The sequence below is a fragment of the Pteronotus mesoamericanus genome, unplaced genomic scaffold (assembly GCF_021234165.1).
Source record: "Pteronotus mesoamericanus isolate MK-2021 breed Mesoamerican mustached bat unplaced genomic scaffold, CSHL_Meso_final scaffold_507, whole genome shotgun sequence".
NCBI classification, from domain to species: domain Eukaryota; kingdom Metazoa; phylum Chordata; class Mammalia; order Chiroptera; family Mormoopidae; genus Pteronotus; species Pteronotus mesoamericanus.
In genome coordinates, this window is record NW_026555319.1 from 10,172,767 (window position 1) to 10,199,781 (window position 27,015).

General features: G+C 45.2%; 1 protein-coding gene across 2 annotated transcripts; it reads left to right on the forward strand.

Moving 5' to 3' along the window:
• The first annotated feature begins 1,019 nt into the window (after positions 1-1,019).
• Positions 1,020-26,712, forward strand: TMEM233 (transmembrane protein 233). Of its 2 annotated transcripts, none has more exons than XM_054594360.1 (3): positions 1,020-1,339; positions 18,414-18,550; positions 21,129-21,180. In XM_054594360.1, exons 1-3 carry the CDS (start codon positions 1,154-1,156, stop codon positions 21,133-21,135), a joined length of 330 nt encoding a protein of 109 aa, XP_054450335.1. In that variant the 5' UTR covers positions 1,020-1,153; the 3' UTR covers positions 21,136-21,180. The 2 variants fall into 2 exon arrangements, with proteins under 2 accessions (XP_054450335.1, XP_054450334.1); XM_054594359.1 differs by lacking the exon at positions 21,129-21,180 and adding an exon at positions 26,371-26,712 and having other exon boundaries at positions 1,021-1,339.
• Positions 26,713-27,015: the final 303 nt, after the last annotated feature.

Genomic DNA, 27,015 nt, shown 5'->3' on the forward strand with positions numbered 1-27,015 from the left:
TTTAGGTTAAGTTTCCTATTAATGGTCAACATTTATTGGGCACTTAGATACACCTGATTTGAGATGCAATCTCATAGTCTCACAGGGTTCCTATGAGGCAGAGATTCTTGTTACTCCACTTTTTTAGATGAAGTAATTGGGGCTCAGCAAGGTGAAGGGAATGTCCTGAGGTCATTCAACTCCGATGTGACTATTTCCTAGCTCTGTCTGTATTCAAAGTCTCAGTTCTGCTCCCTAGCCCCTCGCATCAATTGCTTAGTTACTGATGAAATTGCTGTCTTCACTCTAGTTCCCAAAGTGGATCCCTTTCTCTTTCCCCCCATTGAAATTATTCACCTGGGTTGTCTATACCTGTCAGATCTATCCGCTTCTCTATCCAGGGACTCTATAGCTGGAAAAGCGGAGATGAGATGCATTCCTTGTTTCCACCCTTGGGAAAAAGAAGAGGGCCATGCCCCTTGCCTGGCTCCATTCTCCAGAGGTCCCTGCGCAGCATGGAAAGGGTTGGGCCCAAAGCCGGGCACCTTGGTCCCTGCCCACCTGTGGAGGAAATTACTAGTGCTCAATGTGGAAGGTCTGAGTAGGAGAAGGGATTGGGGCAGGGGAAGCAACTTATACACCTCGGGAACCATACAATAAATTGATGAAGTCAAGAGGAAGCAGTAATTCTGTAGCTGGCTGGATAGGGTTGGGTCATCTCTTGCTCCGTCTAAACATATTCTAATTCAGCTGCTTGAAAAAAGGCCTGGTTTTCTTCGGCCAGTTTGCAGCTTAAAGGGGCTTTGCTTCCTGCTTCCCTGAAACTCCTTTTTATTCCGGACTTCCCCTAGTGAGTCTGGGCATCCGTCAGCGGGTCTCTGGGTGTCGTCAAAGAGCGCCTTTCCTCAGTCCCTCAGGCTGGCAGGCTAGGCTCCCTCTCCTCCCCGCCGCCTCCCCTCACTTCCTTGCTCCCTCCCTCCCTCTTGTGCCCAGGCTCTTGGCCCAGGTCCCTGAGCCCGGGCGGGTGCAAACGGAGGACGCAGGAGGGGTGAGGTCACGTCTCCCGAGCCTCGCTCCACTGGCTTTACAGAGGCTCGCCAGCAGCCGGCGGCCAGAGGTACAGACCGCGCAGACAGTGCGCTCCTCTGCCCTCCCTGCGCCGCCGGCCTCGCCCATGTCTCAGTACGCCCCCAGCTCGGACTTCAAGACGGCTTTGGACAGCAGTCCCGAGGCCAACACTGAAGATGACAAGATCGAGGAGGATGTGCCCAAGCCCAAGAACTACCTGTGGCTCACCATTGTCTCATGTTTTTGCCCCGCGTACCCCATCAACATCGTGGCTTTCGTCTTCTCCATCATGGTGAGTGCATTAGGACCAGGAGCGGCCACGGAGGGGGCACATGGGTGGCACTGCGGCCCTCCTAGGGACCCAGTTTGCTCTCCACGGTTCCCTTCCTCAGGGTCCCGCGCGCCCCGGGGTTCTGTCCTCCACACCTCCTCCTCACCTTTCTCGGGCCCTCGGAACTCTCCCCTCAGTCAGCTGTACCTCCTCTGCGCTCCTTGTGGTGCTCAGCCCTGACCAAGCCTCCCCGAGGCCGGCTTTCCACTTCGTTCAAGCGCCCGGGGTGCTCGCTCTCTCTCTCTCTCCAATTCGGAGAAATTCTGCCGCGGAGTTTGCAGCCTCTCTCCCTGCCTCCTCCGACCTTTCTGGGCTCTCGTCGGACTCCTCTCAACCTGCTTGTCTAGAACCTCAAAGCGCCCCACCTGGGCCAGCAACTGCACGCCGCGTCCCCTGCGTGCGCAGGCGCTCCGTGCCCTCCTGCAGCGCCCGGCTCCCGCTCTCCAGCGTGCTGGACTCGCCGGCCCTTGGCAATAGCCGTTCCTCTCTCTGCCGCGCCCAGGGCGCTGCCTCGGCCACTCGGTGAGGGCCCCCAGAGACTCCCGACGGCCTTTCCTTGACCCCAGGGCCCATGCTTTGGCACTCCCTCTCTGGGTCAACAGCCCCATCTCGCTTCTTCCTTCCCAGCGCTACCTCTGGCAACCCATCTTTTTAGCGCGCCCTCTCTCTCTCCAGGCCTTCCTTGAGTGCGCGCTCGCCTCTTTTCTAACTCAGCACGTCGTAGTTCACTCATTTGCCGTGCACGGGCCCTGTCCCCTCCGGTCTTCCGGGCCCCTAAGAGCGGCCGGGCGCCCCCCCACCACTCTGTCCTCTACCGGGGCGCTCCTGGGAATGTATCCGGGGCTCCGCGCTCCCTGCAGCTCCGCGAGCCCTTTGCGTGCCTGCCTCCGCGAACTGCGCGTCTCTCTCGAGGACCGACAGCGGGTGCTCCGAGTCCGCCCCGCCAGAGCTCGCCTCCCTGACCCTCCTCAGCCCTGGTAGGAACTCCCAGGCGAACCCCACCGCGAGGGCGACGAGAGCCCGCGAGGTCCTCGCCTTATTGACTGGAGCAGCTGGCCAGGGGGTGGCGGCGGGTGAGGTTCCGACCGGCGCTGTCCCAGGACAACCCCAGCAGTGAGTCCCCTCCCCCACCGGCCCACCGCCGCTGCCCCTGGGTGACGGAATTCCCCGGCCACAGACCGGGAGACTCCGGGTTCAGCTCAGGAAAGATCCAGAGCTTCCACACCACCCCCACCCATCAAGTCCGCCCACACTTGCTCATGGGTGGCACCACATTCGCTTTGTGGGTACCCACAGAGGCCTGGTGTGCACCCGGCAACGTGCCCTCTCCCAAGTCCCCTTTTGTGAGCTATCCGCAGTGACCTCCAAGCGTGCAGCGGCTGGGCTTAATGCAGCCAGGGTTCAACCTCAGTTCCACCACGTGCTGGCTCTAAGATCTCCAGAAACCCCTGCATCCCTTAACTTCGGCCTCTTTATCTGTAAAATGGGAGTAATCATAAACGTTTTTGAGCGGAAAACGCTGAAAGAGTGCCTAGTAAGGCGTTACTGGATCAAATGTCATTCCCCGAGGATTTCGTTGATCGCTGTTTAAAATCAAAACTCCCCACAAGTTCTCTGCGCCTGTCCCTGCTGCTTTTTGCCCAAAGCACTTCTCTCTGATATATTATTTTCCTTATTAATGTGTTTACTGTCTCCCTCGTTAGAATATAAGCCCTGTGAGGGCAGGGATATTTGTCCTGTTGTTGCTGTTTCTTCACCTAGAATAGATTCTGGCAGGTGGTAGATGCTCAAAAAATAGGGAACGAAGGCATGTATGAATGAATGGTGTTCATGGAGCGCCATGTCTGCTTTTGCTCCAAGCCAGAGCCCCAAGCCACCTTATCCGATTCCTTAGACACTCAGCCAGTTTCCTGTCTTCCTTCCTGCCCCAGGATATTTTGTCTTGGTGTTTGTTGGGGGGCAGCGGTGGGGGGGGGCCTGGGGGGGATGTTGGTGGTGGTGTTTATTTTTTCCAGCGAAGCCGGGGAGGATCAGCAGCCCAGTTCTCCAGACAGCAACAGGGTCTCTGGCTGGCGTTGGTGCCCATCCAATATGCTGGCTTATTAATCAATCAGCAGCCAAATCACTCCCTTCCTGCAACCTGCCTGCAAAGTCTCTTACCCTCACCCCACCCTCGCCCCACCCCCACTGATCTGAAATGAGCCCCAGCTGGTGGGGACAGGCTGAATATTGATGATGCCACTTGGTGTGTGTCCTGGGGGACAAGATCTGTATATGCGTTGAAAAGAAACCTCTTTTTCTGACCCCCTCATGCCCATTCCCTTCCCCAAGCCTTGTAAAAAGAATAGTTTCATAGCAGGAGACAATTCATTGCCAGAACACAGACCCAAGAATCTGAAAGTGGACTCTGAGCAAGCATAACTTTTCAAAGCCTTGGTTTCTTCATCTAGAAAGTGGGAATGTGAACATTTTTAAGTTTAGCAAACCTCTTGTAAGGATGAATCAAAATAATGCCCCCACCCCTGCACTGTGCTAGGTAAGGGCAATAACTGTCAGACAAAAGGACAGATTTGGAGCTATGTCACTTTTGAAAATAAACAGAACATCAAGGAAGTGAAACCAAATGCTAAAAAGAGTTTCCTACCATCTCCGCACTGCACTCCCTCTAAGGTACTGGAAGTGGTTTCGCAAAGAAGAGGGGCTGTGCAGGCGGAAGGTAGCTGATCGGCCCTGCCAGGGGCATGCTTTCTTTAGGGGGTCTTGTGAGGTTAGGTCCTGGCTCTTTTCAGATCTCACCTATCTGTCGTTTGTGGTAAACTCAGGTACACCATTGCCCGTGGAGGCATTTGGAAATCTGGGGAGTGCCTCAGTGCCTCACGGATTTGGGGCACTCCTGGCATTTTTGTAAAGGACCAAGACTACTCATATCCCTCAATGCTGCACACTGTTTCCCCAGGGAAGAACTGCCCTACCTCAAACACCAACAGCAATGCAGCATCAAGAAATACTATAAGATAAGGCAAATTGATAGAAACATAGACATATGGAAAACATTGGCAAGGCTCAAATTAACTAGTTCCCGGAACTGTATTAAGAGCCAACAATCTCAAAACAATCATTATTGTTATTTATTAAACAAAGCCTGAAAAAGTCTTCTATAAAATGACAATGTTGGAGTAGGTACTGGGCAAAAATAAAAATATTTTGGGAAATATATATTTGAGTGTCCGTCAAGCTGTAGGTGTCTGTGACCTTTCCACCACCCCAGTCCCGGGAGCTGTGAGGCAGAGCATACAACGTGTGTCACGTCTTGTTGCACGGGAACGTTGGTGGGTCGAGCGTTGCCAGCAACGGGTCATGAAAGTCTTTACTTCTCCACGTGTTGAAAGTCTACTTGTTGAAAGTGCATCTAACCTGTCCTCAATTTCAGGGACACATGTGTCCAGAATGTCCTCCCAGGCTGGGCCACTGCTAGCCTGTGCTCCACATGTGTGTGGATTTGAAAATGGCACCCTGTTCTCCATGTAAATACAGTGTGTACCGGAGCACACAGCTTGGAAAGTGGAGCCCAGGCTGGTTTCCAGGCCTAGTTCATCGTGCTCCCAGGTTACCTGGGTGCACCCCTGGTTATCTCTGCTTATCCCAAGTGAAAGGAACCTCATGTTTACTGAGCACCTATGATGTGCCAGGCTCTATCCCAGGCATTGGTGTAGTCCCTTTAACTCTATCAAGGGGTAAACAAAATCAGCAAAGTCTTTGCACTCTGGGTCTGGAAGAAGAAAGGTCCCATGCAAGTCGCTGTGTTGGAAAATTTAGCTTGAGTTCACCATCCGTTGGTTTTGTAGCTTGAATTTGCTACCTGACTCAAGAGACTGGTGTTGAGTTCATATTGAGCCTCCATTCTAGATGTTGTCATTTGATACAGTCATTTGCACAGCTGACCCAATACGATCACCCTAAGTATGGGTACAAAATAGCAGATGTCATTTGATTGGGTGATTTATAAGACTTCTTTCATCAGAACTTCTTCCCCACGCCTATGGAACCTGTCTAGCGACCAACCACTGAAGTTTAAATGCTTTTCTGCTATTTGCTGTTTGTCATTTCATGCAACTGTCTCAAGCTTTCTGAGGCTTAGTTTTTCAATCCTGTAAAGTGAGTGTTGTGCTAGTATCTACTCAGATGCTGTTGTGGAGATTAAATGGTGAAAGTTTAATGTTTCCATCTCATTGCTTAAACTCAGTAAGTATTGATGATGATCAGCATCATGATCATGATGATCGAGGAGGAGGGGAGAGGAGTATTTTAAGGATACAAGCCATTGTTTTTTCCAATAGCAGTTTCTGTTTTGATTGAGACTTAGAAAATTGATAAGAATAAAAGCAGTGACCAGTAAACATGTTGCTGGAATAGTAACTGTTGCAGCCTAAAGGTAAATATTAATGCTAAGTAAAAACACATACCAATAAGCAAGACTTTTGGTTAAGCATGGAGTATTGAGCACAGCTGTTTTCCCCCACTCCCTTCTGAAACCACTTAAAATGATAGCAAGTGAATTTAAAAGGGTATAAACACCCAAGGACAAATTAGGAGAATGAGAAAAGAGATGAGAAAAGTGAAAAAATAGTAAAATATAGAAAACAGCTAGTTGAGCCTTGACTAACTCTACAGAGTAAGTAACACTGAAATGTAAATCCTGCAGAAGAAGGAGCCAATGAAAAGAAGGTCAGTTTGCCCTGCAAAACTCTAGGAAGGCTCAGAAATTAGAAGTACCAACTGAGATCCCCTTTGAAGACAGGAATAAAGGGTAGGGCTGAAGAGAAAAGGACTCTTTGAAAGTCTGTTTGAGAAGTCGTTAAACTACCAGAGATCACCTACCACCCCATGCAGTAGGCACCTCCTTCCTCAACAACCCTGACAGAAGATGGGAGATTTGCAATCTGGTGAGACTCAACAGAATGACTGTAGACACCAGGCACAGCAGAGAGTCAAGTTAAGGAGCCATGCTGAAAATGGGATTATTGGAGAGTCTGAAGCCCCTACTGCTGCCCCTACTCAACACCCTAACCCTGGCATCCAGGCAGGAGACTGGAGAACTTCTAAGGATGTGACCATCCAAAACAAAAAAACCCTGCAGATACATACATTTAGGATTTCTCCAGAAAGATGATGAAAGCCCCACCCAGTCATCCCAGGATGCCCACCCAGTGACAAGCCCCATCCTCAAGAAGTTTTTCAGTGTCTCACTTTCAAATATGAAGAGGTAGTCAAAGATTAGGCAGACATTTGAGAAATCCTTCTAAATTCAGAGACCTGTGGTTTACAAAAGAAATGAAGTACAAGGAAATGAATAGTGTGAGAAGTAGAAGAAAATGCCAAGAATCGATGATTAACATCCTTAGAGAAATAAGAAACTGCAGTGTCCACAAAATAAGAATAGGTTGGAAAAAATAAAACAATCAGAGAATCAAAACAGAGCTCTTGGGAATTAAAATATAAGGATAGATTTAAAAAAAAAAAAAACAGTGGAAGGATTAGAGGTTGAAGTTGAGGGACCCTCAAGGAACTAATACAAAAATCAAAAATATTGAAAATATAAAAAACTCAAATGTCCATTGACAGGTGAGTGGATAAATAAAATGTGGTATATACATACAACGGAATATTAGTCTTTAAAAGAAAGGAAATTCTGACACATGCTACAACATAGATGAACCTTGAAGACAGTATGCTAAGTGAAATAAGCCAGTCACAAAAGGAAAAATATTATATGATTCCACCTATATGAGGTACATAGAGTAGTCAAATTCATAGAGACAGAAATAGAATGGAGGTTGTCAGAGAGGGGGAATGGGGAGTTAGTGTTTAATGGGCACAGTCTCAGTTTGGGAAGATGGGAAATCTTCCTCTGGAGGTGGATGGTGGTGTTGGTTGCACAACAACGTAAATATACTGAATGCCACTGAACTGTACAGTTAAAAATGGCTAAAATGGTAAATTTTATGTATATTTTATCACAATAAAAAATAGAGGAAAGAAATATTCCCCCCAAGGATGGAAAGAGTCAAGAAAATATTAGACAATTTAAGAATAATTCCAAGAAATCCAACATCTAATCAGAAAACTAAAAAAATAAATGTAAAGAGAGAAAATTATCAAATAAATAATTTAGAAAAAATTTCCAGAACTGAACACATGTGTTTCCAGGTTAAAATGGTCCTATAATATCCAACTAAATGAATGAAATAAGATGTACATGAAAGCACATCATGGTGAAATTTCAGCTATTTAGGATGAAATTTATCTCCAATCCTACAAACTTTCCAGGAGAAACATGCCATGTATGGATTCATAATAGCTTTGAGCTTCTCATCAGTTATGCTAAAAACTAAACAGTAGTGAAAGAATGACTTAAAAATCCTAAAAACAAAGTATTACCAACTTTGATTCTAAACCCATCCAAACAAAAAGTAAAATTACCTCCCATACACCTTTTCTCAGAAAGCTAATGGAGGATGTGCTCCCCTAAAATGAGGAAGTAAATCAAGGAAGACAAAGACATAGTATCTGGGAAAAGGAATCCCACCCAGAAAAGAGGTAAAGAGAAATCCTTCTCAAAACAAGGCAGTAGGTCTCATAAGCACACAGAAAATGCATCTGATAATGGATAGTTTGTCTAAAACCATTGTCAAAATCCATTACATGGTCATGGGCTGGCACAGTTAGCCACAGCCCTGCCCCGAGCTGACCACACCTGCTTTAGAAGACAAGGTCTGTGGTCAAAAAGAAAATAAATATCCCCAGGACGAAAGACAGGCCAAACTGGGTGTTCTCCCACCTGACCCAGGCTGCTCATCCATCAGAGCTATATGTTTCAAGTGGAATTCAATTAGGTTTCGAGGGGAGTTTTTTTTTTTTTTTCCTTTCTAGTGGACAGGGCAGACCTTGGAAATAACAGGTTTTGTTCCAGGCAGCTGACCCAGAAGACTTAACATTCACGAATTGGAGCTCTAAATATTGCTATTTATTGGTCTCTCAGTGTGACTTCTCTCAACCCTCTCTAGCTCTTTCCACATGATTGTCAGCTAAGAAATGGGCTATTGATGTCACAGATCCCTGTGACTTGTTTCTTATGAGTTTCTGTACTTGAAGCTCTGAAAAGCAATAAGATGGTCCCAGATTATACAGACCTTACCTGAAGTGAGTCATTGTTGGTATCTCTTCTCAATACCCATGGATTTTACAGCTATGCATGTTGCCCAAGCAGACTTTGCCATGCTGACTACTTTGAAAATTTTCCCCAAATGTCAGGGGCAGGCAATGGCCACTGACATTTGGTATTTGGGAATCTAGAATTTAAACCGCTGTTGGAGACTTTCAGTCCTAGATTGTTGAAGGTACAGCTTACATCTATTTCAAGATGTTAATCTGTGTGTTCCTTTAAAAGAAAATACATTTTAAATGTCATTTTAATTTACTGATAAAATGATATAATAGTTTTGTTTCAATATAGTATGGGAGATACAGAATAAACAAGATTGGCCACTAATGGATGGTTGTTGAAGATGGTTATGGGAATATGGGGATTTATTACATTATTTTTTATATGTTTGAAAATTTCCATAATAAAAAGGAAAAGAAAGAAAGAAAAAAGAAGTCCGGCCAGAACCTGCCTCTCAGAGTCATTAAGTGCTGTTCAGATAACAAAACAGCAGCTATTAAATGAGTTGGCAAAATAGGCCATGGTTGAGGTGGACTTTGTAATTAATTAATAAACAGTTTCTGGCCTAACATGTGTAAATTTTAATGATGCCTTCAAAAAATCATGAAGGGGTGCCCAGGTAGGATGACTCACATCCTACAGCAGTACTTCTCAAACTTTAACCATTTGAGGATCTTTTAAAATTGCAGATTTCACTCTTTCAAAGCTCAACTGGAAAATCACTTCCTCCATAAAGTCTTCCTAGATTGCCCTCTTTCCCATACCCTAGATTGTACTACACTATACTCTACACAGATTTTTCTTGGAGCTCTTTTGGTTCCTTCCATTGCTAGCCTCAGTACCTGGCCTAGCACAATGCCATGTACATGGTTCATACTGTAACAAGTATTTGATGGATGAAAGAATGCATGCCTACAGAGGCCTAAGTTTGCTCCTACTTTTTATCTCTGAGGATTCCCATCCTTTCCCACCTATGTTCTGCATTTCTGCTAAAACTTTTTTTGGAAAATATCCAACAGAACCAGGTCATGCCAGGGTCACTGAGATGCTGACCAAGGCTTAGTTCTCAAGGGCAATGTTCCTGGCTGATCTGGAACTCACCAACACCCTCACACTGCAGACCAGTGGGTCCACATTTGGAAACTGGTTCTATTCTCAACTAGTTAGTGCAGGGCATGACACTCTCCAGTTCAAAGCCACTCATCTAGAAGTGTGATGCCTTCCAAGTGTGCACCTAGACATATCTGAAAACTTCCGGTTCTGCAAGTTTAACCAAAAAGGGGCAGAGAAGAGGGAGATGAAATTGAGAAGTCAGACCTAGATGGTGTGGCTCAGTGGATTGAGTGCCAGCCTGCAAACCAAACTGTTGCTGGTTTGATTCCCACTCAGGGCACATGCCTGGGTTGCAGGCCAGGTCCCCAGTAGGGTGAGCATGAGAGGTAACCACCTATTGATGTTTGTCTCCCTCCCTTCCCCCTCTCTAAAAATAAATAAAATCTTTTTTAAAAGAAAGAAATTGAGAAGTCAAATGCTAAGTAAAAGTGAACTGTTTGCGTTCCTTTGGGATTTTTTGAAGCCTTTGGCCAACAACTGCACCTTGTGGCTCTTCAATGGAAAAGTGAAGCACAAGGCATTTATTAAGCATGCTGCCCAGGATCCTTTGATCCTAAGACAATATGCCAAAGAACACTTTGGGAAATAGTGTTTTTGTGATTCATTGGTTCTCACTTTAGTGAGCTGAGTCCTGTTGATATGGGGATATTGCAGGGTTCCACAGGATGTTCCATCCTAACAGTCTTGCCTTATACACCTGTCTTTCCTCTTTTTGTCCAACATAGGTGTTTTTCATGGGTCTCTCTAGCCAGATTTTGCTGTTCTTCCTCCCTCATTCTCTTTTATCTGTAGATGAAATCCAGGAATTTGTTTTTCTTTTCTTTACCCTTTAGATCACCTCTCCTATCCCCCACAGTGAAGGAGATCTATATTTAACTCTCTCTTCTCATAACTTCATTTTTTCTTTATTCAGGACAATTTTGATAGTGTGGCATCGCCATTATTATTAGTATTATTATTGCCTATATGTGTTTACTTCTCAAAGCATTTTCACATAGTTTCACTTGTTCCTTTCAAAACCCCAGCAAGCTATTCAAGAAAGCTGTTCTCCAATTTATCCATAAGAAAATGAGGCGTGAAAGGTGACATTAGGGGACATAATCAAACATGACAGCCCCCCCACCATGGAGTTTACGGTCTATCGTCTTGGAGCATTATAATCAGACCACTATGCCTTGCTTTTTGATAGGAACACAGCTTTGATGTTCTGAAAGCTTTCTCTTTTAATAGACCTGCCCCATCGATATAAGAAGCCTCATATAATACTCTCAATCAAGCCTGGCAGAATTCCTCTCTGGCTTTTTGGCTTTAATGATAGACAGGCAAAAGGACAATTCTTGCTTTGTCCTTGAAGATATTTATGGGGAGAAACAGCCCAGAATCCCAAGAAGGAGACAGAAGAGTATGAATGAATGAATGGTGATGATGAGGCAAATGCACCTTCTGATCTGCACACCCAGTCTGTGAACTGCCAGCATTACCCAGAGGCACAGAAGCTCGGGAGCAAGCAAAACCTAAACAAGAAACCCCAAAGTCGCCTGAAAGCTCAGTTATTATTACTAAATATTTACTAAGCACCTACATTCATCAAGCTATTTTGAGGAAGCCTGCTAACTAGGAGTTTGTGAAGTAAGACTATATTGATCTGTATAGATTCCTTAGACCCAGACAAAAGTATCTCAAGAGTATATTTAGGCATTGAGGTAAACCTACACAGGTATGTGAGTGTGAAAGGGAGAGAGAGGAACAGGCAGAAACAGAGGGGCAGAGGCGCGCGCGCGCACACACACACACACACACGCACACACAGAAAGAGAAAAGCTCACTGACTTCCCTGTGGCCAAACGTGCATACATACCAAAGATAAAGTCATGATAAAGATGAAGATGACTTTGAAAGAGAGAAGAGGTGTTTTGAAGAAAATGGAACATGTTCTAAAATTAGGATTTCTGTATTGACAACTCAATAATCACAATACTGGCATATTGACAATATGAAATGAAAATTTTAAAATAGCAGAAATAAACCTAGGAAACATGCAAGACTTATATGAAGAAAGATTAGACCTCATTTCTAGTCAGAAATAAGGATTTTTCCAAAGGTGATAAAAAGGAAAAAGTCTTTAGAAAGAAGGATGAAGGGGTTGGTAAATAAGTGAATTCTTCTCCATCTCAAAGGGTGATTCTTGCTCTAAATCATGTTCTTACTGAGCTGAAAGTGTCGGCTCTATAGTTAGAGCAGATGCTGTTTTATTCTGAAGTTTTGTTCTAGTCCTGAAAATCTCTAAGGATAGAGAAGCTGCAGCTTAGTACAGTTCCTGCCACAAAGTAAATGCTTGGAAGATTTCAGAAGTTGTATTATTTTGGTTGCACTTTTACTGGGTTTTTACCTAAGCAAAAGCTCACCTCTTCTAATAAACCCACTGTGTTTTTTATTGAAATATAATTGACATGTAGTTTTGTGTAAGTTTTTAAGGTGTACAATATGTTGATTTGATACAGATACATTGCAATATGACAGCCATTGTCATATTAGCTAACACCGCTACCATGTCACATAATTACTTCTTTTTTGTGGTGGGAGTAATTAAGATCTAGTCTGTGAGATCTTTGATGTTTAGAAGTCTGAGCTTTACAACACACTGTTGTTGATTATAATCAGTGTGCTGTGCACTAGTTCTCCAGGATGTATTTATCTACTATTTGAAGTTTGTATCCTTAAACAGCATCTCCCCAATTCTCTTTCCCATCCCCTGGTAACCAAAATTCTATTCTGTTGTTACAAGTTACAAGAATTCACATATAAGCAATATCGTACAAAGTTTGTCTTTTTCTGACTTATCTTACTGGGTATAATGTCGTCAAGGTCCATCCATGTTGCTGCAAATGGCAGGATTTCCCTTTTTCTCACGGCCAAATACTCTTTCATTGAGTGTGTGTGTGTCGCACCTTCTTTATCCAGTCATCCATTGTCGCATCCGTATCTTGGCTATTATGAATAATAAACATAAGTGTGCATCTCTCTCTTCAAGATCTGTTTTCCTCTCCTTTGGACATATGCCCAGAAGCGGAATTGCTGGATCACATGGTAGCTCTATTTTTAATGTTTTGAGGAACCTCCATACTGTTTTTCCTAGTTAAGCCCACTTTTTCGTTCTATCTCAACCCCAAAGAGGGTACCTGATGCTCCTGAGATAAGTTCTTCATCCTTTTGAAGGACATGTGGCTCCTAATATTTTCCCTTCAGCCACACTGTCTCCATGGTGAGGAAAAGAGAAAGAAGTGACAGACCCCAGAGACAAGGTCTTCATCACTTCAAATATCCCTGAAGTCTCCCGAGAAACCTCTTCCACATCTGTGTCGGACTGTGGCAAAGCCCGAGGCCCATTTGCAATGAGAAGGTAAAGAGAGGAGGTAGGAAGGGTGGTGAGCAGGTGTTCGTTTGACCAAAGGCAGAGAAAGCCTGAGTCCCCAGCCTTCTCTTCCACTGATGGGCGTCCCGGGCTCCTGCTGCTGTTGTACAAAGCTGGCTCTCAAGTTCAAAAACAAAATCTGGAAGGTGGAATTCAGATGAGGGAGGAGAGCTTTAAGCCAACATGAAGAAACATGACTTGAGTGTGCCCAGTCCCTTCAGGGAAGGCGCCACAGCACCTGGGAAACTCTGCCGCCATGTCTCGTGGGTAGAAAGCAGGCGTCGGGGGCAGGGTTCTCCCACATCCATTCATTCATTAATTCAACAATTTTTGAGCCCTTACTGTATGCTCAAAAATATACCATATATAGCGGCTACCACTGACACTGTAGTGACCCTGTAGATAAATGCCAGCTTTGTATAGCTGACAGGTGGGGCATCAGTTTGCTAAATGGTTCTCAGTTAGAAGCAGCCTACATGTTGGGTCAGCAGATTAACCACTCTTCTTCCCCTCAAGAGTTCTGAACCATTAAGAATTGAGATACAGGGAACCAACAGTTGAGCTCTTTGGAGAATGTGGCTTCAGCTCTATAGCCAAAGGGATTCATTGTCCCCCACATTGGGTACACTTACCCAAACCTCCACGGCCAGCACAGGACAAGCAGAGCCTTCGCCAGTTTGTTGAATGAGACTGGCCCCAGCTCTCTGGAAACTTAAGCATGAGTACGGGAAGACAGACTGTATAAACAGGGAAGTATGAGAGAGGACTAGTGGGGGCAGGTGGTGGAGAAGAGGTTCTACTTTTAAACCTCTATGAAACCAAACTATGATTGGCAAAAGATGAAGGATGAGAACAAGCCAGCCATGGGAAGATGTGGTCCAAGCCAGGACATGCAAAGACCCTGGGGTGGAATAAGCTTGGTGTGTTCTAGGGACATATGCTATGACATCTGTGTCATCTACTTAAAATGGACATAATTGCCCCAGGAAGGAATCCGAGAATAGGCCGCAAAATAGAAAGCTTGGGCTATTACCCAGTGCAGGTCACACAAGAGCTCTTAACAGCCCTGGTCTCAAGCCTACCTGCTACCACACTGTGCACAAATTCTTGGTTTGCTTTTACTTCGACCCTCATTCCAAACTGCAACAATTACTCAAGGCTGGTGTGGTCACTGAAGAAGCAGGGTCTCCTCCTGTCTGGGTCCCAGCTTCCCCAGGCATTCATGACCTGTGAGTTTACACGGGGCTTGTAGCAATAAACAACGGCCTGGGCTTCGTTGGCTCTCGTCCCTCCTTGCTAAGTCAACTCCTCACAAAATTAAATTCCTTTCAATGTTTCTAGGAGGTATTCCTCTCATGCTCACCCAAAAGTCTAACCTGCTAACTGCTACCACCTGCAGGGCCCGGCTGCTGCTTCCAGTGGGCACTGAGGTAACCCAGGCTGCTTCTAAGCCCGGCCGCCACCTGCTGTCAGACCCCACCGACTTCTCTGGGCTCCACCAGTGGTCCCCTAGGGCCCTCAAGGTGCAAAAGCTCTGCCTCTGGGTCTTGCTTCTTGCAAAAACAAAAACAAAAACAAAAAAAAAAAGTGTACAACTTAGTAATTTTTAGTATATTCACAAGATTGTATTATCATCACCGCTATTTAATTCCAATAAATTTCCATCACCCAAAAGAAATCTCATACTCATTAGCAGTCACTCCCCATCCGCCCCATCTTCCCAGCAAACACTAACCTACTTTCTGTGTCTATGAATTTACCTATTCTCGACATTTCATGTAAGTGGAATAACATATTATGTGATCTTTCATGTTTCACTTTTTTCACTTAGTATAAGGTGTTCAAGGTGCATCCATGTTGTAGCATGTATCAGTACTTCTTTCCCTTTTAAGGCTGAGTAATATTCCACTGTACAGATAGATCAAATTTTGCTTTTTCATTCATTTGTTGATGGATATTTAGGCTGATTCCTTTTTTTTTCTTTGCTATTAGAAATAATGCTACTATTAACATTCATACACAAGTGATGAAAATTCACAGGGTTACTCTGGGTCTCTCCTTCATACTGTAGATGCCACGAGGAGCCCTACCCATGAGCAGCCCCTTCTCCAAGAACCAAAGAAGGAAACTAATTCATAAGACTCATGGAGAGAGAACAGTCCACAGTTGATACTGAAGGAGGTTTTTCATCTGTTTTTCAAGCCCATTCCTGGAATGACTCAATGTCTCCCTTATGAGCCCCAAAGGGACGGCAGTTTGCAGAGAGGAGGGTCACATACAAGATGCCAGACTGGTGTCAGGTGATGAAGGCGGGGCAGGATTCACCCATGGCTTGCACTGCACCCAAATCCCCCTTGGTCAGGTCAGCAGCTGACCTGTAGCAAACACAGCTCAAGTGGCCCAGCGACCCCTACCTCTCACCCGTGCTCATGGGCAGAGCACGCATATGGGAATGGCACAGACTGGTTGTTCTTCCCACTTTCATAGTCACTGCTGGTGAGAATGTGCAACTCATTTTTCATCCAAACAGCCAGGAGTTGACAACGTTTGGGGATGGAGGGAGTTTCACTATTTCTCCTCTGCTTAGAGCAACATAAGTGTGTTGCCATGACTAACCTCAAAACTGGGTTTTCCAAGGTAGCACAATAGAATAATGATCAGTTTAGGAGGGTCTGAATCTACATAGTCTTAAAATGGATAATGAGCTCAGAATCAGGGGTTCTAAGGTTCTATGCATCAAGTTTGATTGTGAAGCCTCTAAAACAAGGGGGACTCAAACTTGGGCCCCCAAAGATTTTGCTCCACAAACAGCAGAGTCAAGCACCTATGATTCTGATAAGCAGCTCAGGTGATTCTTTTGCACCCCAAGGATCTCAAGTTTTTTAAGGAGAACAAGACAAGTCATGACAATTCACAATAAAAGCTGACATTTATTGAGCATACGCTGTGTGCTGGGCCAAGGCCAACCGTTCTGCATGCATTAATTCATTGGCTCCCCCGATGTGAAGAAGGAGCTATTACTATGGACCCCAATTTACAGATGAGGATGCTGAGGCTTGGAAAGCTTGATAACTTGCTCTAATTCTCATAGCTAATAAGACACAGGGTTCGAACTCAGATCTCACTGCGTTAAGAGCCCATGCTCTGTTACACACTTCCTTGGGATAAATCTTAAGGCAGTGAGCATAGTAACTTTGCAGGATGTTAAGGACTGTTGCCCAAGTTTACCAATCCTGAGAAGCTTTAAATACATACATACATACATACACACATACTGTGGCAACCCAGGTGTCCATCGATGCATGACTGGGTAAACACTATGTGGTATGTGCACACACTGAAGTATCATTCAGCCTTAAAAAGGAAGGAAATTCTGCATGGATGAAACTTTAGGACATTATGCTAAATGAAATAAGCCAGACACAAAAGACAAATATTGCATGATTCTGAGGAACCTAGAGTCATCAATTTCACAGAGACATAAAGTAGAGTGATTACCGGGGACTGGGGAGGGCAGACTGGGGAATAGAGTTCAGTGGGCCCGGAGTTTTAGTTTGAGGTGATGGATGATGGTGATGGTTGCATAACTATGCAAATGTACTTAATGCCACTGAATTGTACATTCAAAAAGAGTTAAAATGGTACATTTTATGTTATGTGTATTTCACCACAACTTAAAAAAAAGCAAAACACAAACCTGATGTCTGGTCCCCATACCAGTTAAATCAGAATCTTTCCAGGATAGGGCCCAGCTATCTGTATTAAAATAACAACAACAACAACAACATCAGTGACCAGGTGTTTGTAATGCGCACCCAGGGTTGAGACGTCCAGAATTCAGTACTCGGAAACGAGAACTCACAATGCTGGTAAGTCCCTCACCTCACTGTTTGTTCTGGCTCGCCCATACCCACAAGAGGGCTGAAAGCAAATCCTCCCCATTGCTGAGTCCCCTGGCCTGTTGCTGACAAAGGTGGCCTGGCTCCAAGAATTAATGGAAGGTTCTGGAAGCAGAAAGCTCTGTGGTATACTGGGTGTTTCTCTGGCTTGTAATTGACTGCATACGCCGAACCCCCACTTAATAGTCCAGGAAGAGGAGTGACTATTACTCAAGTGCTGGTCAAGATTTTGGGATGAAGACGACAGGTTCCCACTGAAATCTACAAGGCAGGGCACTGATGGAGTTGAGTCCCTCCGCCCATAACACGTGAATGCATATGCCCAGTCTTTGGGCTGCAGCCCAGCTTTGGGGGAATCCTCAGCAGTGGGAGTTATTCTGAGAGAGAAGAGTGGCAACTGGCCTTCAGCTCAGCAGCAAGCATTCTCATGTTCCCGGAGCGCCTCCCCTTTGCCTGGCACTGGCCTCGATTCCAGGGGGATCCTGAGATGCCCTAAACAAACTCACATTCCGTAGGGAAACAGACATATTCGTTCAGCCAATATTTCCTACAATGTACCAGACACTGTTCAAAGTACTAGCAACGAGAGCAATATTTAAAATATTTACAAGTTTGGCTAGGGCTCAGAATCAGAAAGGATGCTCTGCTGGGCCCAGTGGTAACCCCTAAGTTGCTGGATCACAGAGAGGTCTGGGGGAAATTCAGAGGAGGGGCCAGGATGGCTGGACATTGGGAGGGGTGGGGTCTGTTTACCAGGCAATAGAGAATATCTCAATATTTTAACATCTGGGAAAGCTGTATGAGTAAGTACCAGGTGAGTGACAGCTTGGCTTGGGCATAGAAGTGAACAGTTCAGCCAAAGTCCCTGACCTCATGGATCAACCTTCTAGTGCAGGAATAGGAAATCTTTTTCCATCATGGACCAAATGAATATTTTAGGCCTTGCCTAAAAGGTGTGGCTTTGTGCCAATAAAACTTTATGTATAAAACAGTAGGCTGAATGTGGCCCATGGGTCATAGTTTGCAAACCCCTGTTCTAATGGATGACAAGTATATCTGTTTATCCTTTCATTATATAAATATTTATCAAGCATCTTGTCCATGACAAATATCGCTCTGGGCATTGGTATACTATGCTGAACAAGACCATGGTCCCCACCTACATAACACTTACACTCCAATGGGAGAGGTAAATTCAATCATTTTAATGTGCTATGGTAAATACTAAAATGGAAGTAATCAGGAAAAACAGGAGGGGAGGTTAACACAGTCTGGGAGTCCTGGGAAGGCTTCCTGGAGGAGGTGTTGCCTGCTCTAATCAGCCTGAGAAGCACATGTCTTTCCTTGTGGATTGTCTGTCATCACTCACTCTTCCCTTGTGTCCCCCAGTCTCTGAACAGCTACAACAATGGAGACATTGATGGATCCAGGCGGCTTGGGAGGAATGCCAAGTGGGTGGCCATCGCCTCCATCATTATTGGCCTTCTCATCATCGCTATTTCTTGTGCAGTTCAATTCATAAGGAAGTAAGTAGGCTTTTTTGAATCCCTCCCAATATAAAATGGCTTTTCTTGAATGCTTATTGGAATCTGTTCAGAGAGGTTGGGTCATTCTCTGGTAGCAGACAACCCCAAACCAAAGCACTTTCCTTTTTGCTCCACTGCGATCACATGGGCCATGGAAGTCGGCGCAGGGTCCCCCCTCCACACAGCCATTCAGGGTCCCGTGCTATCCAAAGCTCCAGTCTATTGCAGCGGCTCTATTTAGAAAAGGGGTCAAAAAAAGTTTCCTATAAAGGGCTAAGCAATAAATATTTTAGGCCTGAGGGTCGTATGGTCCCTATCATCATCTCAGTTGCAACTCCTTCAGTCTGCCACTGTAGCACAAAAGCAGCCATTTGCAAGATGTGAATGAATGGGTATGGCTGTGTTCAAGAAAACTTCATTTACAAAAATGGGCCGTTGGCCTGTGGACCCTAGATTCCCAACCTCTGATCTAGAATATGAGGCCTCCTCAGGCTAAGATGTGGGGAAAGAAGACCTGAGAATCACACATGGGATCTTACTGGCCTGGCCCTGGAGTGACAAGTGTCACTTAGGCTCACAATTTACTGGCTAAAACAAAGTGCGGTTCCACCTGACTGTAAGAAAGGGGGAACTGTGGGGGAGTAAATGGGATATTTGGGATTATTACCTGGTCTGCCTTACCACCTGATCTGCTAAACAATTTCCTACACAGTTTTGCACTCACTACTTTTTAAAGAGCAGAAGGCTCACCATGTATTTTTGGTATCGCCAATGAGCTGTCCCCTCCTAAGGAGATGGATGCTGTTGATGCTTCTCTCTGGATTTGGACAAAGTTATTCTGATTTGTCTGACCAGCTGAGATGGGCTCCACCTGCTAGAATCAAGGACACTTTCCATGAGAGGTTTGACAGAGGGTAAGGTCATGTGATGAAGAGCCGGCCTCAGAAATGAGAGGCCCAGACCCATCTCTGTCTCCCTGTACAACTCTTGGAAAGGCAGATAAGACTGAGAAATCCTTCAGCTTTTCTGCCAGAGCAGCACAGTTATTCCCATACCATTTCCCAAAGCTGAGAAGGTTGGCCTGTTTGGCCTGATTTTAGGAAGGGGCCAGCGGGTGAGGGAGGGAGGAAGGGGACACCTTTTAGCCTACCTTAGGTGACCAAAAGCATAGCAGATGTCACAGTAGGTCAACTTCCTGTGGGACAAGCCAGTTCCAAGAGCAATCAGGGGCAACTGGACGGAGGAGGAAGTGTCAAAACAGGAAGTGCCACAGAGGAAAGACTAGAGGGCTTGGGCCAAAGAGGGGATAAAGGGCACTAAAACATCAAAGGAATCTCAAGGCTTCTTGCCGGCAAGATGGCAGATTGATGATGCCGGCCCATGAAGGAAGACAGTCGGAGAACAGATGTGAACACACCCGGCTTTGTTCTTTGAGGCGGGCGTCGTGTGCTGTGTGGGAGAGCCTGGGCTGCAGGACGCGGGCAGTGCAGGCTTGGCACCAGGCTCCCTGGGTGCGCATTCTCCCTCTGCCACTTGCCCACTGAGACCGTCAGCCATCTGCTTACTGTCCCTCCACCTCAGTTTCTCCCTCTGCATATCTCCATTATATGCAGAGGGAGAAACTGCATGTTACCTGGGAGAGACACACTTAACAGAGCTATAGGGAAGGTGAATTAGATGTGAATAGCTCGGTGTCTGTTCCTCAGCTGGTGCACAAAAAAAGGCAAACCATTTATTAATCCTGTTACTACTACTGTTATCATCATGACTGGGAGAGGACCTGAGAATTTAAGATACCACAAAATAGAGTTCAAGGCCCTGCACGCCTGAGCCAAACTCAGAGGATGGTGTTCCAGGGGAACAAGCCAAGGCCTGGCCTGACTCCAAGGGACTTCTGAAAATACACACCGCCCGGATCAGTGTTTGAGCTAAGAGGGTTATAATAATAGCAGCTGACCCTGACATGGAACTTATCAGACACCAGGTACTGCTCCAAGCCCCTACGTGGGTTACTCCGCACTGGCTCCTCACATACACCCTGTAGGTATTGTTATCCCCACTTCACAGGTGAAGAAATTGAGGCTCAGAGAAGTGAAGGAATCAAAGATTTGCGTGATGTCTCACAGCTAAGTAGTGGTAAAGGCAGTGGGATATCTGGTTCTGGGATATCTGTTCTTAGCCACAATACCACACAGCCCCCAATTCAACATGTGCCTTCTAGTACACTCAAGAACAAAGGCCAGTAGAGGGCACTGACTTGTGGCTACCTCCAGAGTTGATTTATGTGGAGGTAGAATGGCGAGGTTTCAACCTACAGAACAGCATGGGATGAGTCAGAGCCAAGGGTAACAGAACCAAAAGATTCCCGGAGTTAGGCAGGTAACAGACATGAATGAAGCAGCCTGGCTGTGCGACGATAGGGAGAGGGGGGAACTGCGGCGAATTAGCACAGTTCGCAGGGAGCAGCCACCACTCTGCTCCAGCTAATTGCTGCCGCTTAGAAGACAGACTCCATGGGGCCCGCTTTTCAAAAGACATTGGAAAGCTGGGTTTCCATTTCTAATCTCCTGACTTTCAGATGGTGACGACCAATACGCATTGTTTAAATACATGGTGAGGGGCAAAAACAAAGCAAAAACATACAAAACCCATGTCAGCAGCGTGGAGATGACCTACTTTGCAGTCTCCGGTGGACAATTTGGCTTTCAAAGATCATTTTGCCCATTAGACACCATCCGCGAAGTTTTACCAAGGGCCCAGAGGTCTTCATATATGGGGACTTTCTCCGTTCTTCAAATAAATATTTCTATCTGGAGACAAAGCATTGACGTGTGCGTGCTTGTGATGGAAGTTTTGTTAGTAGCTGTAAAATGTTGGAGCAAGTCCCCTCTCCACCCCTCCTCTCCAAGACGCAGTTCACAGTGGTGACAATGTGGACTTGAGCCCCAGTCCTACCAGGTTCAAAGCCTGGCTCTGCCGCACAGACCACCCTGTCACATTATTAAACTCTCTGTGCCTCAGTTTCCCCATCTACAGAGTGAGGATAGAAATACTTCCCTATCTGTATGGTCAGTTTCCTTTTGGATCAATTCCTTTCCCTCCATGTTATCAAAGAAGTAGAATCCATGGAGAAACTCAAATTTAAAGGCTTTGCTGTGTGTGCGGGGCGGGGGCGGGGGGTGCTGGGGAGTAGGACGGGAAGGAGTGGAGGCAGAGAGAGAATGGAATCAGTTCTATCTTCCATTTAGACCAATAGCAAGGCCAATTTCTCAGTCATCCTTTGAAATAAAATTTGCCAGACCCAGAAGAAACTGAATGGCGATATGGAATTACAAGGCAGAAGTTCCCAAACTTTGGGCTGCCTAAGAGTTGCCTGGGGAGTTTTTGGAGATGCTGACATCTAAGCCCCACTTCCATGGATTCCAACTCGCTATGCAAGAAGTGAGGCCCAAGAATCTGAATTTTCCAGCTCTCTGCTCCCACCCATGAATTCAGATACAGGTGGTCAGCAGAACAACAGCCTTTGCCAAACAACCCTGGCATACTCCCTCCCTCCCAAATGCAAAAGGAAGAGCAACTGTTGCCAGCCGTTAACAGAGTGGTCAGTTTCCATTACATCAGCAAACTTATCATCCTAGTGTGTTAGGTCTAACCCCACGCCAAAGAGGGGAGTCAAGTTACTGCCTAGACTGCAGGCGGGCTCTTTTGTAACAATTTGAAAATGCAGCAAGGACATCCACGGAGGGGCTGGGAATATCTGACTTCACAGCTGACCAAGCCCGGAGATAAGACAGAGGTCTTGATTGAACATATGAGTTCTCTGAGTTTCATTTTAAAAACTGTCTGAAATAAGCTATTGTCTTTTTTGAAATTGTGAAGTCCTGCCTTTAAAAAAAAATTCTTTATCCACATCAACAAATCTGTAACCAGTCTCAAAGTCCCTGCCTTTTAAAAATTATTTTTTTATCCTTATCAAGAAAACTGTACCCAATCTCTTCTCCCCGCAAATGACCAAATGCCCAGGTAATTTCTTCTCTTGGAATAGACTTGAGTCAGAATAGTCTTTACCCAAACTCATAAAATGGTCTCACTCATCCTAATTTTACAGGATATCTCTGTAAGCCACGTGGTGTTTGTGGAGCAAAGAAAAGACAGTTTTGTGACATCAGATCCATAAGAGCTGAGAATCACTGAACTAAAATACCCAATGTTTCTGACAGAACACTAGGCTGACAGAAGACAGCCAGTGCATTACAAGTGTTTGTTTGTCATTCTTAGAAATCAGACCTTCGTGTTCTGAGTTTTCCACATGGAGTCAGAGAAACTTGCAGTCTCTCAAAGTCAGAAAATTCCCTGCTCTTGGGTTGCCAGGGAAAGCGGAGAAACAAATCACACAGAGGTGAAACACGTGAATACTGCAGAAATCTGCGCATCAACTCTAATCATTCAAGCCCCCAGCCACAGTCAACACATCTTCAGGTTTGACTTTCTGCTGGTGCCTCGAGCATTCAATCAAGGTTAGGTAGCTCCAGTCGTGCTTCTCAAAGCCTCGGGGCCGCTTGTGACAGACGCAGCTGAGATGCTCGGGCAAGGGCAGATTCCTGGGCCCCGATCAAGAGCCTGGGTGGCCCTGAAATATACATTAGCACATGCACATCATCCCCCAAAACAGTTCTGAGTATCCTAAAGTTGTAGGACCATTGTTCCAGAGCTTAGCGTTTAATGAAGAACACTCCTGCCTGTGTGGACATCTGCCACAAAACAGGACGCTCCTCTATCCCTTAGATGCCTGGTAGAAGCTTCCTCTACTCCCCAGAAAGTTTACACACCTCCCGAGTTTCCTCTTCCTTATCTCCTCGTGGGCAGGCTCATGGCCACATGTCTGGGGCTCAGTGCAATGGAGTGAAATGTCCAGAGCAGCACACTCAGTTGACCATGACAAAGCCTGGGTGTGAAGGAGACAAGTGTTGTCTACTGCAAAGATGACCGATGACATTTGGTGGAGCTTTGTCTTACTCGGGGATTAGGTTATAATGTCAGCACACAAGATGAGCTTTGAGCAAATCAAACTGGATCTTGGAAGCATCCGTAGGAAGGTGCCCTATTAGAGTCTCACACAGTGAATCTTATCTCTCCGTTAACGTTTCCTCTGGTGTTGGAAGCAGTGACGTTCCTTGACTTGAGCCTCACTGGAGCCACACTCCGAGCTCACAGTGAAGGGACTGGGGCCACACACCCATCCCTGCTCATGGGCGCTGAGCCAGGTGGGGCCAGAACGTCCAGCTCCCTTTAAATAGTTGCTTCTTTTTCTTGTGGAGCAACACGAGTAGTTGACTTGCCGTATGTAATGCCCATACAATGCAACTCCACTGAACTTACATTTCTATTGGTCTTGCAGGTATCTAAAGAACCAGGCATGCCCCCATTGTGTCTAAAAATGCTTGTCATTCTTAGGAACAAGAGCTTCCTAGTGCCAAGGTTCCCACTGAAGAAGCTCTAAACAAGGTTAAGGGCCCCAGCACTGTCTCCCACTGACAGACACAGAAGTAGCAGATGTTAACCCATTCAACACTGGTTAAGCTTCTGTCTTATAAACAGACTGGAATGAGTCCTTTCTTAATTGCATTAGGATTGGAAGTAAGCATATATATCAAGGTGGACAAGAAGTTGGCCTTTTTGCAAAAACACAAATGCAAATTCATCTTTTTTCCTATGTTATTGACTGGAGTGAGGCTTTTGGCACATTATTTTGCACAGATGTGTCTTCAGAGAATTTCTGTGATTCCATGCTGAAAAATGGGGAATATTAACTATTTCCAGAAGGTCAGAAGGGCCTCTCTTTGTTGATTTAGATAAACTGAGGTACGGACAATTCACACCTAAATCATCACCAACAGAGGAAAGATTTTTGCTTTGAAAAGAATATAAGCTGGTGGACATGGACAAAGAAATCAGAATAAACACAGAAAAGATGCTCGACCTCACTGGTAACCAGGGAAACACAAACTAAAGCAACAATGAAATAGTATATTTCTTTTGTCTGCCAGACTGAAACAATTTAAAAGATGGATGATATCAAGGTTGGCCAGTGTGTGAAGAACTGGATACTGTTGGTGGAGGAGTAAATTGGGACAGACTTTGGGACCTCAATTTGGATGTATCCATTAAACTTTAAAATCCACGTGCTCTCCCACCCAGCAAGTCTACTTCTTATTAACCATCCTAGGAACAGGAGCACAAAAATCATGTGAAATAGTCATTCATTTCCTTTAGCTACACATTAGATTCGCCTGGGGAGCTTTAAAGAACACCAATGCCCAGAGTCCACCGTGGGCCAGTTAAATTGGTAGGTGTTAGGGCTCTCCAGAGGGCTCCACTGTGCAGCTGGGGCGAGAATCAAGCATGTGCAGCGATGTTCACTGCAGCTGTGTTTGAAACAGTGGAAGCCTTGAAACAACCTAAGTGTCCCTCAGTGGGAAAACGGTTAAATACGCAGTGGTTTACTTGTAGGATAGGTTACACGCTGTAATTCAAATGTGGAAATCTCTCCGTTACTTGATAAGGCCCCATGTGATCTCCTGCCCAGCACCTTCCCCTCACTCCTCCACTTCAGCAACAATTCGCCCCGCTCTCTTCATTGAGCAACACAAATATGCTCCTGTCACAGGGCCTTTGCACTTTCTCGTTCCTCTGCCTAGGATTTACTTCCTCCTGAAATCCACATTGCTTTTTCCTATCTCTGCTCCAGATGCTTGCTCATATGTTACCTTGGCAGAGAGGGTAACCCAGACCAACTTTGCTACAACAGCACCCACCGCCCACTCTCCTTCCCTCAGTCCCCTTATCCAACTTTTCTTCCTAGTATCACCCCCTTGGAAAGTTTATATATAAACTTATTTATATATTTAATATACCATTTCATATATATTTTATATGTATGATAATTTTAATTTAATATTTATATAATTTTTATAATTATAAAAATGTATATGTAATTATAAAGTATAATTACATATTATATAGTTATATAACACATAATCCTATGTAATTTATATGTAATCATATATATTTTTATGGTCTGTTTCCTCCTACTGAAATGAAAACTCCGGAAACATTTTCATTTCTGTCCTTGCCCATAGTAATAGAACCTAACACCTCAGGGTGCTTAGGGTTTAAATCCTAATTCTGCCTCTAAGTAGCTGTGTGCCTTTTTAACCAACCTGTGCCTCAGTGCTCTCATTTATAAAGTGGGAACGAAACAGTACCCATCTCATAGGGCTGAGGACTAAACTGTGTAAAGCACAGTGCCCAGCATATGGTTCTCACTATGTAACTGTTGGGTGGTGATATTATTACAGCATTTAGAGCAGCACCTGGCATGCAAACATTTATTAGATAAATGAATAAGCTATACACAAATATATGGCACGGTCGCATTTATGCAAATACACCCACAGGATGAATTTCTAAATGCATATTTATGGATTTAAATGCAGAGAAAAAAAATTCCTGGAAGAGGCATACCAAAGCTAACAGTGCTACTAACCCTCAAAGAGAATGAGATTCAGAAATGCTCACAAGGCATTTTGTTGCATCTGTATCATTTAGTATTTTTTGCATGTGCCACGTGTAGAATAAAATACATTTCTATACACAATCTGTTTCTCCAAAGTGCGTAGGCTCAAAAGGATGCAGTTCCGCTCGTCCATGTCAGCACTTGTATAATCAGAGTAATCGCCGAGGAAGAAGGGAGCCTGGGGGGCGAGGAGGCTGGTCCCTCCGTCTTTCTCTCCCTCACTCTGTCTGTTTGCACCACACAGAGCCTGAGCAGTCGGCCGAGCACGGAGGTTGGACCTCATCCACACACCCCAAAGGAGTTTCTGAGGAATGGATCCCTGACTTTCGACTGTGAGATCTTTTCCTCCAGGACTCTCCAGAGGCAGGTCCCTGGCAAACGAACTTTAAAAAGAGTCCAACATGTAGGAAAACCAAGCAGCACACCCAGGTCAGCCAGAGTCATTGATTTTTTTTTTTTTTTTTTTAGGAAAAAAAATCAAGTCTCACTGTTTCAGTTTAGCAAAAGCCATTGTGTCCATTCCTCTTCTCCAGAGAGGAGCCTCAGGAAATCTCATTACTTTTAAGGGGGGCGGGGTGGGGGGGAGTTCCAGATCTGGGGGGAGAGGGAGGCTCTAGGAAGAGCAATGGATGATGGTAAGACATTTGCAATGTCAAGTACAAACATTTGCAGCATGTTTCAAGTTGTCTAACAGAGCTGAATTTGTGTATTTTTTCCTTTTATTTTTACATGTTGTAGCTTCACTTCAAGCTTCAGTAGCTCTTCCCTCAACACAGACTCAAACCCAGGGGCCTTCTGGTCTTTCTGTCTTGCTCCCACTTTTCCTAAAGGGCCCCCTCTCTTGCTTGCATCCACCATGGGTCAGCTTGACCTTGACCTCAGTTTCCAC

Bases quoted from the DNA above. Each gene is read 5' to 3' on its own strand.
- TMEM233 (XM_054594360.1), top strand. From the start codon at position 1,154: ATGTCTCAGTACGCCCCCAGCTCGGACTTCAAGACGGCTTTGGACAGC. The intron at 1,340-18,413 runs GTGAGTGCATTA...TGTGTCCCCCAG, and splicing joins CTTTCGTCTTCTCCATCATG to TCTCTGAACAGCTACAACAA.